At 42.4% G+C, this 12,350-nt stretch overlaps 1 protein-coding gene across 1 annotated transcript in view; it reads left to right on the forward strand.

The window, feature by feature from the left end:
* Positions 1–12,350, forward strand: part of LOC308678987 (uncharacterized protein C7orf57 homolog) — a gene marked incomplete at its 3' end in the record, with an annotated part of 151,161 nt that overhangs the window by 122,328 nt on the left and 16,483 nt on the right. The window contains exon 8 of the mRNA XM_081346216.1: positions 3,832–3,947. Coding sequence (XP_081202342.1) covers positions 3,832–3,947 — 116 coding nt within the window. The remainder of the gene's footprint in view (positions 1–3,831; positions 3,948–12,350) is intronic.

Here is a 12,350-nt window from a genome sequence, read left to right on the forward strand (position 1 = left end):
AAGTCTCTCACTCGGGAGAAGAGGGAGAGACGAGCCTGTCTGGGTAGAGGTAGAGCTTCCCTGTCAATTCCTCACTTAGTTTGGGGGTTGATAGGGTGAGTTCCCTCGGAGCCCAGGCTTTCTCCGCTCCCAGGACGCTTTCACTTCCATAAGGGAGTGGAACCAGATGTGACAACTACATCTGCTGCTTAGATAAGACTGTGAGTATTTTTTCTCTGAGAAACAGGCAGAGTGAAACAGGAGGATTTGAATTTTCAAGTTGGATTTTAACTTTAACTCAGACTCATTATCTTCTTCAAGTTTTAAGCTGATTGAAACAGAGCAAAAATGGCGCTGGAATGTTGCTTTCTTGTATGAACTGACAGTTTTGGAAAGTTGCTACATTTTGTAATATAGCTTGAGATACAATTTGCAACTGATTCTAACCAGTACCGGATTTTGTGTATTTGAGAGTTTGCCCTTTTTTATTATTATTATTGAAGGATAAGGAATTTGGGAGAAAAACTTTTATTCTTTCTCCCTCTTCCTTTTTTTTCTGAACTTTGATTCTGCTAGAAAAAAGAGGAAATCAAGATGGCTGCAAGGCATGGGGGAGGTCCCCCAATCTCTAAAAGTGCCATTTCTTCACCTTTATCACAAGCTGCAGGGCAAGCTACAATGAAACCTACAGTACAGCCACCATCCCCACCACCACCTGGATTTACATTGGCAGACATACAGCAAGTTGTGATGCAGTCAACACAAGTATTGACACAAGTATTACAGCAAGAAATAAAGGAAACAAAGGAAGAATTTGTTAATCAAAACAAACAGATGAGGGAGGATATAGTGCTAGCACTTCAGGGTTTGGCTGCACACATTGAACGCCTGGATGTTCGTGTGGATTCAGTTATGGAATATGTTGAGAATTTTGAAAATAAAATTATCAGTGCTGAACAGAAACTGGACAAGGCAGAGATTAAAATTGACAGAACAGAAGATGAAATTATTTTTTCTCAATATAGAGACATGGAGTTTGCATTGCGTATAAGGGGTTTGAGAGAGAACCCTAAAGAAGATTTGGAATGGGAAGTGGCGCAGGCAGTGGCTCCTGTCTTGAAATGTAAACCTGAAGAATTAGTTAAAGAGATGGATAAAACATTTAGGGTTAATTCCTGGATTGCTAAACAGAAAAATTTACCTAGAGATGTAGTGATTTACTTCTCCAGGAGATCAACTAGAAATGCAATCATCCAAGCTTTTTACCGGGAAAGATTCCAAATTGCAGGCCAAGATATTATAATTTTAAAGGAGATACCCCAAAAAATTCTTAGAAAAAGGAAAGACTTCGCCTTTTTGTCTGATGAGCTTAAGAAGCGACAAATTCAGTTTAGATGGGAAATACCCATTGTGGTAAATTATGTAGGTACGAGGTATAGGTTGAACACAATTTCAAAAGCAAAAGATTTTTATACTAAGGTCCTTAAAGCAGGTTCACCACCGTCTCCTCGAGTTAAAAGAACAGAAGAACAGTTGAGTGAAGGGGCAATGTCACTGCCTCTTGAGGAGATGCAACAGGCTGAGACTATGGAGCAGAGTTTGGTGTTAAAGGAGGACCCAAGAGAACAGAGGATGACTAGGTCTGCATACAAGCATAAGGAAAAAGAGCAAAAACAGAAGCTTGTATCTGGTTTAACTACGCAAGATGCGGCTGTTTCAGAGCCTGAGGGAGGAGCATGCCCGAAGAGAGCAACAGGTGATCTTCAGGTCATGTTCCAAAGGCTCCTGGTCACCAGAGATGGTGAAGTTCCTGACATGGAATGTTAATAGTTTAAACTCACCACAGAAAAGAAAGAAAGTATTTTACTATTTGAAACAACATAAAAATGATATTGTTTGCTTACAAGAGACTCATATTGCATTAAAGGACCAAAGGCTTTTGGTTAATTCCTGGATGGGAACACATTTTGCAGCCTGGGCTCCGGAGAAGAAGGTTGGAGTGGTCATTTATCTAAGAAAAGATTTTTCGGCTAGATTAATTGAATCGGATAAACAAGGGAGATATGTTAGTATTGAACTGATGTTACAAGGAAAGAAAGTTCTTCTTATTGGATTATATGCTCCAAATCAACAACAGCAAAAGTTTTTTAAATTTTTACATCAAAGACTAATCGAATTGGATTATAAATCTGTTATTATGATGGGGGACTGGAATAGACTAAAGACTTCAGATAAATAATCTGTCCATGTAAACTAGCAGTCAGCTTAAAACAGGATAGTATTCAAAATTAAAAAGAGTAAAACAAAAGACAACTGCAAACAAGTGTTGCACTGAGCAAAGCCAGACATTCTAAAATAAAATTGCAATCACACAAGCACTTATCAAGGATAGAATATTCTTGGTAATATTGGTAATATCAAGGATGAATTATTGCTGCTTTCAAACTATGGATGTTTTCTGGTCGGGCCAGTTGCCCTCACAGTAATTTCACAGAGTTGGTGCAAATAGATATTCCCTTGCAGCCTTTCTGATTCAGATTTATAACTCTTTGATTCTGCTGCTACTAACTTGCTGCTGAATAAGTGAATATTAACTGAAGACTCCCTGGACATATATGCTTGATCAGATGTGGAATGTTAATGCCTGCTATGCTTTAAATTGCTTCCCTAATTTTTCACTATTACATATTTTAAAACAATATTTGAAACATCCATTCATATTTCATGAGTACATTAGTTTATTTTTGGTACTTGTGGATACTAATTATGTTAAACAAACATGACAAAATCAATATACATAAAAATTTGACTGTTACTATTTTGATGAGTTTGACTGTACAGATGATTACAACTGGTCACTTCTGACATTGCAGTGGACCCCCCCAAAAGGCACTTGCAGCCTAGTTCCGAATTTATGATGGCTGGGAGAGGTGTGATAACATTTTTACATTGCAGGCACTTGGCAACCCACCTGCATTTATGGCTGTTTGCAGTGTCCTGCAGTTACATGACTGCAATTTCTGGGGTTTTGGTGAAAGCCAGCATTTATTTTTGGTTTTCAGAAAAAATACCCCATAGCAAAGTAAGTTCGCTTAACAACCATGGGTTCACTTAACAACTATAGTGATTTGCTTAGTGACTGCCACAAAAAAGTCTGTAAAATTGGGTCAATTACACGATGATCCTTTTATAACTGTCACCACTTATGATCGTAATGGGCAGAATCCAATATGATGGTAAATCAAGGATTATCCTTACTTGCATTAATTGTAGTTGGGTTCTCTGAACTTTTTAACAGTTTTTTCCCCCTTTCACTACTGAAAGGGAGGGTGTAATCAACAACATATAAAATAACGGATTTGTACAAATATTGGTTTTTGTCATTTGTTCAAAGAACTGTGCTGCTAATTACGTATCTTTGGATTAGAAGAATTTTTTATACAATTTTAGAAATAAATTTCACAGAATAACTGATAATTAAACAACTAAACGAAAGAAGTAAAACAAGAGTTGTAATAATCTGCATGTTACAAAGAGAATGTACATACAAACCACAAAATAGAAGTTTAGACATAATGATATGTCTGTTGCTCAATTTACCTACTTGGGAAAACTTCTGTGAAATAGTTTGACATTTTATTTTTCAGTTCCACTAATTATTGGGCCTTCAATAATGGAATAATGTTTTCTCAAATTATTTACTGTTATTGTTATCCATAATAGAGAAATAGGTATTCAATTTTTCTTTTTGCTTTGTTTTTGAAATTATGTACAATTATTTGATCATAATTATTACTATGAAAAATATATTAGACCTAGTTTTAATTTAATTATTTCTTATTTTCTATGAAGGCCTGCTCATAAAAAAAATGAACCTATAAACTTCAGCAAACTGATTAGCAGTGGTTATGGCGATGAATGGCTTCAGCAACGTGATAAATGGGAGAAAAAAAATACTGAGCCTAATGGTAATGTGTTAAAACTTTTTTTAAAGATATTACATCATTTTTAATATGCTTAAAAGGTTGCTTAATAAACCCTGCTCTAATTTACAAGCCTGTTTTAAATATTTTCATAAGTAAATCAAGTATTTTTATACACATTCTGCAAATTATCAGACTTGAATTCACACATCACAATATGGCAGCTGTATTTTCCTTTTTCAAAAAACAATATTATAAAAACTCAGCCATTATTTATATGAATTATAGTTTACAGTTTACCTTGTGTACATTCTGTCAATTATTGCTTATTCAGCAATCCATAATTAACAAAACTTAGTATGATGTGTGATTCCATTAACTGTTTTTTAAGAAGTCCAATTCTTTCAATGAAATATGCTTTCAAAGAGTAAAGCATTCAATTCTATCCTGATTATAAAGACAACAGAACATCTTCATTGTAAAGAAGATATCATAAGCATTGTTTTGCAACAACTGCCATTATCAAAGATATTATCAGAACCCACCCCAATCCACACCTTAGGAAAGAACTCTTGGAGACAGGATTGTCCAAACAGGAACTTTTACTAAAACATGGTTGACAGTGAATAATCTAGACAGGATCTGGAAATTATCTCACAGATAGATACTTTTAAAGTGTCCTCAAGTAAAAACCCCTCCCCTCAGTTAATTTGGACAGTCCCGGATCAGTTAAGTTTCATGTGTCAAAACCCCTTGTGGGAAAAGAGAAAACATCAGTACATTTGCAACATTGTTACTTCCTCCCTTTCACATTCCAAGTGGAGATATAAACCAGAATACCCCCATCCCTCTTTCTTTGTTCTTCTTAGTTCCAGGGGTTTTTTCCCCTGGTCTTTTGTGATGGCCTTCAGGCATGCTGAATAAATAAACCTTGCATCAAAGGGATAGAGATGGCCAATTAACATCCTGTCTTCTCTTCCCCTCCTTAGGAATGGCAGAATCCAGTAAGAGGTGAGATTTAAGTTTGCACAGAAAAAGGAATTAGAAATGAAATATAAATGGATTCTGACAATCTCCTTTTAAAAGAGAGAGAGGTCCACCTGTAGAGGAAACAAAATGTAAATGTTAGCCCAGTTTGTTAGGATATTCTGTATGAAACTTCTTAAGCAACTTAGGTGCTCTAATGTGATGTTTATTGACCCACTCATTTTCTGAGGAGGGAAGGTATTTCCAAGCTACTAGATATTGAATTGCTCCATGGTGTTTCCTAGAATCCAGGATTTCTTTCACCTCAAAGTGTTGTTCTCCTTCCATCATAAAAGGAGGTGTGTGTGTGTGGGGGGGTGTTGTTTGTAGGTGTGACTGTTGTTCTCTTTTTAGTAAACTGCAGTGAAAAATTGGGTGTATCTGCTTAAAAAAATTGGGTAATTCTAATTCTACTGTTACTGGGTTTATGATTCTTTTAATTGGAAAAGGTCCAATACATTTTGGTCTGAGTTTTTTACAGGGTTGTAGGGATTAAAGGTATTTTGTGGAATGGTTTGGGATTGACTCTTTTTTTTTGTCTGCTTGTGTTTTGTATGCTTGTCTAGCTTTGTCTAAAGCTTTCCTAATGATTGGCCAGATGTTTTCTAATTGTGCAATCCATTCCTTCAGTGCTGGGATTACAGGTTCATCTCCTTCTTTAATCCTAATGCAGTAGTATGCTTCTCTCAGGTCTAGCTTGGTAAAAATCCTTCCTTTCGATAGGTGGGATAGCATATCCTTCATTAGAGGTAGGAGATACAGATTACATTCGCTAATTGTGTTAAGAAATCTATAATCCATGCACAAACGAAGAGTGCCATCCTTCTTCTCCCTGAACAGGACCGGGGTGGCCACTTTGGGTTTGGCAAGCTCAATAACTGCCCTTTCTAGGTTTTTTAAATGAATCTTTCCATCTCCACCATTTCTTTTGAGCTCATGCCATACATCCTGGGCTTTGAGAGTTTTGCCCCAGGTTTGAATTCTATAGCGCAGTCTGTGGGCCAGTGGGGGGGGGAAGCTCATCTGCCCGTTCCTCACTGAAAACGTCAGCAAGGTCCCTGTATTCCTCTGGTATTTCTGGTAACCCCTTCTCTTCCGCCACTGATGCTGTCTCCTCTCTTTGGGTTGGGGGGTGCTTTGGGATTTTACGTTCCTATGCTCTCCCTCCGGGAAGTTGAGTTCTGCTGTCCTCCAATTTACCCAGGGGTTCCATATCTTCAGCTATTCTAGTCCTAATATCATTGGGCATTCCATGCCTGGGATCACTACAAACATTATGTCTTCCTCATGAGTACCCAGGGACAGGTGAACTGGTAAGGTGGCTAGAGTAGCTGGAACCCCCCCTGCTATGGACCCATCTAACTGGCCAAAAGAAATTGGTTGTTATAGTCTCCTCACTGGAATGCCCAAATTCTCCACCAGCGACGGGCTGATGAGGCAGCAGGTGCAGCCAGAGTCTTTTAGGGCTTTTACTTTGACAGCTTCAGGCATGGAGGAAGCTAATATAATCACTGTCTTAAGGAAGGGTGGAATGGATCCACTTACCAATGTTTCTCTCTCTGAGCTGTCTTCCGAGGTGTCCACCACCCCTGTGGTGTAGGCTGGAATCCCCTCCCAGTCCTTGGCAGGGTTTGGGGACTCTACAGCCTCTGTCTCCTCATGGCAGGTTCTTTTGGCTTGCCTTGGGACTTCCCTGGTCTCCTGCAGGGTGATGCCTCTGATTTGCACTGAGGGGTTTTTGAGCGGCATTCTGTGGCACAGTGACCCTGTGTCCTGCATTTGAAACAGCCTGTTGATTTCTTAGCCATGGACAGTGTTTTCACTGGCTCACATGTTTGCTTGGGCAGCGGCTCACATGTTTGCTTGGGCAGCGGCCCCATGGTTTTCCCCATCAGTGCCTTTTTAGTAGCTCTATCTCTACCTCCTCTGCCAGGACATACCAGTCATCGAGATGGTGTGGGTCTCCTCGAGGCAGGCAAGTGTCATACAGGTTGTAGTTTAGCCTGTCTTTGAAATGGCTAAGGAGGATGTCTTCCGGCCAGTTCAGCTTGATGGCAATGGCTCGGAATTCTTGAGTATATTCAGCCACCAGCCATCTGCCCTGCCTCACAGTTTTGATTATCTCCTGGGCCTTACAATCAGCCAAAGGGTCCTCATACCGCCTCCTCAAGCATGACATGAATCACTTGAAGTCATTGAGTTCTGGGGCATTGGAGTCATGCAGGTTCACTACCCAGTCTGCAGCTGGTCTGTCTAGGGCAGATTGCATGATGCGGATGTGGGCTTTGTCACTGGGGATGTCCCGTCTGTATTCTTCCATAGAGCTAGGGACTTGGGTTAGGAAAAACCCCAAGTGTGGTGGCTCTCCCTGAATTTTGCTTCCAGGGTGGTAGTCTTTGGATGGATCGGTGTCTATGCAGCGGGCAGTATTGGCCCTCATTCTGATCCCCGTCTGTGGTTCGGCGGGAGGTGGGTGCTGCTGAGGTGGCAGCTCCTGGTCCAGTGGAGTTGCAGGTTCTGGATCCCCCCCACTGTCTTTCCAGTTGCAGCCCCAGGCATTGCTTTGGCTGTGGTATTCAGGTTTCTCCTCTCTTAGTGAGCTAAGGGTTTTCTTCATCAGGTCAATAGCTTTCTCTAGGATCCACTCCTCTTCACTGACGTACAGGGGGCTCTCCATCTCTTGCCTCCATTCAGGTTGGTGGCCACCCCGCCTCAGGGTCACTTTCCTCAATGCCTTTTCCCACTCGCTTTTCCTTCCAATGCCCATCGGCCACCATGGCTTGTGGTCATGTGCCTCCACCACCACTTCCCCAGACGAATATGACACTTCAGCTTCCGATCATTGGTGGGGTTTTGTTTGGGGGGAAAGTTCCCTTTCCATGGGGCTTTCCTCCCCCCTTGTTTCATCGGTAGACATTGTATTTTTTTACAAAGTCTCCCAGTAAGGTTCTCCCTTCCAAGTTGACTCTTAATGCAGATCCTGTCTAATATCAGAACCCACCCCAATCCACATCTTAAGAAAAAAGAACTCTTGGAGACAGGATTATCCAAACAGGAACTTTTACTAAAACATGGCTGACAGTGGATAATCTAGACAGGATCTGGAAACTGTCTCACAGATCGATAGTTTTAAAGTAAAAACCCCTCTCTTCAGTCCATTTGGTCAGTCCCAGATCAGTTACGTTTCATGTGTCAAAACCCCTCATTGGAAAAGAGAAAACATCAGTACATTTGCAACATTGTTACTTCTTCCCCTTCACATTCCAATTGGAGATACAAACCAGAATCTCCCCCTCCCTCTTTCTTTGTTCTTAGTTCCAAGGGTTTTTTCACCTGGTCCTTTGTGATGGCTTCTAGGCAGGCTAAATAAACAAACCTTGCATCAAAGGGATAGAGATGGCCAATTGACATCCTGTCTTCTCTCCCCCTCCTTAGGAATGGATTCTGACAGATATTCTACTTTAAAATATTTAAAATTATGGCATAATATGTCTGTAGATTATATTCTGGTGGAACATTCATTTTATATTATAATTAATACTTAAATATATCTGAACAAATGTTCAGAGAACTAGCAGCTTTTAAGATTTTGCAAAGCATTAAAGATGTTACTTCATAAGGCAATGTTGTTTCATGCCCAATACCTTTCTTACAAGTAATAAAACTGTTACACTCTATGGTAAGCTCTTGCAGCTGTCTGCACATAATTGTTTGTTGGTTTATTTTATGCAGTTTATAGTCCACTCCAACTACATAGATGAAGTAGTATTCAGTTCCCTTTCCATATCTCAGATTAAAACAAAACATGATATTAAAGCCATAAAATCACAGTATAAGACCCTAGAGATAATTGTAGACTATACTTTATATACCCTCACTACGGAAACTATGTCCATTTTTTTTAGGGAAACATAAGATCCTTTTTAAACACCAACAGGGAATGGGCCATTTGAAGGTCTGGGAGACTGCTGTTCCAAACAAGTGGATGAACAATAGAGAAGGCATACTATTGTAGCACCTGTAGATGGCATTACCTGAACAAAGGACATGGAGAGAGTTTGTTTTGTTTGACAGTATTGGGTGAACAGATGTTTTGGAAGAAGACAATTCTGTAAATATCCAACCCATGAATCATATAAGCCAGGGGTATCAAACTGCCAGCCTGTGGGCCGTATGCGTCATGGTGAAACCGCACCCACCCCATTGCTGGCAATGGAAAAAAAGTCATGATACATCACAACGCATCACATGACATTGCAAGTTTGACACCCCTGATATAGGGCTTTGACAGTGGTAACTGTAATGTATTAAAGTAAATTATATGGGCCATTATAATTGAATAACGACTGTGTTGTCTGAAAGTTAATTGCCTGTCTGCAAGTTTACAAGCTTGTATTTTTGGGTGGGAGAATTGCTTAAAATTCATTGGCTGCCACCTATCAGTGGTCCATATAAATAGATGTCAAGGCGGCTGTTAGAGCCGCTTCTGTGTTAACCTAATAAATTTTCTGTTACTTTCACCTTCACCTCATCAATGCCTCAAAAGATCCCAGTATTTAGCAGTGGTGACGAGGATGGGATGTGCTGCTAAGTAAGAGAGAGCTAAGAGTCACTGGGGGAAAGACCAGGCATCAGCGCCCTGGTAGGAACTACGTTCCCCCCTCTGCCTGCCAGCAAGCCACGCTGTAGGCATCCGCATACTAAGGGATCTGTCCCTAGGTTCAACACAGAAGCCCTTAGCAGCACAAGACATTGAGAGGTCAGTAACAGCAAACCATGGCCAAGGTGGGCAAGCTATCAGAGTTTGATGTGTCGCACCCAGAGAGATGGAGCTCGTATGTCTCAAGGGTCAAGAACTACCTAAGAGCTAACCAAATTAGTGAAGATGGCTTAAAGGCTGCAATGCTACTTTGCGTGTGCAACCAGGAGACGTTCAATATAGCCAAAAACCTAGTCGTTCCAGCAACTCTAGAGTCAGTCGCCTACACGGACCTCAAGAAAAAACTCAAAGAGCACTTTGAGCCAAAGCTCTCTGTCATTGCATGGAGACATGCATTCAAACAAAGGGAACAGCAACCGGGAGAGTCAGCTGCTGAATTTGTGGCCACACTACGACAGGCATCCAGGCTCTGCAAATTCCCAGACCTAGAAGAAAGGCTCAGGGACCAACTGGTATGCGGCTTGAGGAACAGGGACCTTCAGCAGAAGCTGTTTCCAAAGGAGACCGTAATATTCCAGGACACCTTGAAAGAGGTAATGACAGAAGAGGCTGCCGGGGGAGCCGTCAAAACCTTATGGCCTTCCAAGAATGTTCTGAGCCCAATAACCATCCACCATGAAGACTCTGAAAGAGCCGATGACATAAATGAGGACAATGAGATTGACTGGCTGCAGAAGCTACCAGAAAGAGGGTGGCAACTGCTTGACAAGGCAGTTCCCTTCACCAGCTGCGCGGGCTGTGGAGGTCAACACCGGCGCTCTGAGTGCAGGTTCCATACGGCAGTGTGCAGGGCATGTGGCAAACAAGGCCACATGCCATCATTTTTAAAGGTCACCAGATGTACTCTCTACAAGAAGAATTCCCCAGGAAAGGTACAGGGGCCCTGGGGCAATACAGAGTTGGTTATTGCTCCAGTAGAAGGAGCATATTTAGAACAGGAACCCCCTAAAAGAAAAGTTTAGGCTCAAAGTCAAGCTTCAAGGAATTCCATGCCCCATGGAACTGGACACAGGGTCAGCCTTATCCATAGTTTCCCAAAGAACTTTTAACCACATTTGCAGTCACAGTGGCAAAAGAGTTAAACTCAAGTCATCAAATCTCATGTTAATGGATTTTTAAAACTCCTGCATAGCGGTTAAAGGTGAAGCTACACTTAAAGTTCAGTTCAAAGAGTTTGAGGGTCCCTTGACATCGTGGTAGTCAAGGGTGGATGCTCAAGCCTCATCAGGTTAAACTGGTTTGATGCCCTGGGCATCCATGTGACAGGCATCAACTAAACGCAAGCAGCAGACTTGTCGTCAGTCTGCCATGAATTTGCTGATGTTTTCAAGCCCCAGCTTAGGCAAGTACGAGGGAGCTTCAATTGCCCAACCGTAACCCAAATCAGGATCAAGCCTCGCAGAGTGCCTTTTGCCCTCAAACCTAAGATGGATGCAGAGTTAGTCAAGCTGGTGCAGCAAGGGGTGTTGCAGCCAGTTAGATAGCAGTATGTGGGAAACTCCCATAGTAACACCACTTAAACCCAACGGTGAGGTGCGCATCTGTGCAGACTATAAGTGCACTATAAATAAAACACTTCAGCAGCATGCATATCTGGTACCTGTAGTCAGCCATATCTTGGCATCATTAAAAGGGGGTCATGTATTTGCCAAACTGGACTTGGCACAGGCATACTAGCAACTGCCCGTGGACGATGCCATGGCAGAAGCCCAAACTATAGTAACCCACAGGGGAGCATTCAGGGTTTGTTGCCTGCAGTTTGGGGTCAGTGTGGCCCCAGTTCTTTTTCAGAGCGTGATGGAGAGCATGCTCAAAAATATCCCAGGTGTGTGCCCTTATTTTGATGATGTCCTCATAGCTGGGGAATCAGAAGAAATATTGGCCAAATGACTCAGAGCCGGCCTTCAGAGTTTCCATGAAGCGGGGCTGAAGCTTAAGAGGGGCAAATGCCAGATAGGAGTGAACTCCACTGAGTTTCTTGGTTTTCACATAGATGCCACAGGCATATACCCTGCTGAATCCAAGCTCAAAACTATTCAGCAGGCTCCTAGACCAGGGGTCGGCAAGCTGAAACAGTGAAAGAGCCACTCGGAACCGGTTCCCTCACAAAAGAAAAAACTGGGAGCCGCAAAAAAGAGTGCACATGTGCACGCATGCGCAAAACAAGAGGCTGATCAGCAGCCGAGTGTATGCGTCCTCCTGGGAGCTCTGGCAACTCCGTAAGGCCAGCCCCAAATTTCACAAGTGGAAATTGAGGGAGATTGCCAGGAACACGAGATCAGCGTTTCTCAGCCCGCGCTGATCTCGCGCTTCTTGCAGTCTCCTTCTCTCTGTTTCAGCTTGCTTTCGGCTACTTTTCTTTTGGGGGATCCAGCCTCTGCCGCCCCCTTCTATCAACAGCTAGATGCCCCGAAAGAAAAGCAGCTCTGCAAGTCTCCACGAAGAGAATGGGGCGGCGGAGGCTGGATCCCCCGAAAGACGTCTCTGCTGAGATGAGAGAACGGGGTGGCAAGCTGCCGAGAGAATGGGGCGGTGGAGCGTTCTGCCAAGAGAATGGGGTGGTGGAGGCTTGCCGCCCATTCTCTCGGCAGAGACTTCTTTCGGGAGATCCAGCCTCTGCCGTGCTGCACCGAGAGAACAGCAAGCCGCCCCATTCTCTCGGCAGAGCACTCCACCGCCCCATTCTTTCGGCGGCTTGCCAC

Source organism: Vipera berus (genome assembly GCF_964194415.1).
Source record: "Vipera berus genome assembly, chromosome: Z".
NCBI lineage: Eukaryota > Metazoa > Chordata > Lepidosauria > Squamata > Viperidae > Vipera > Vipera berus.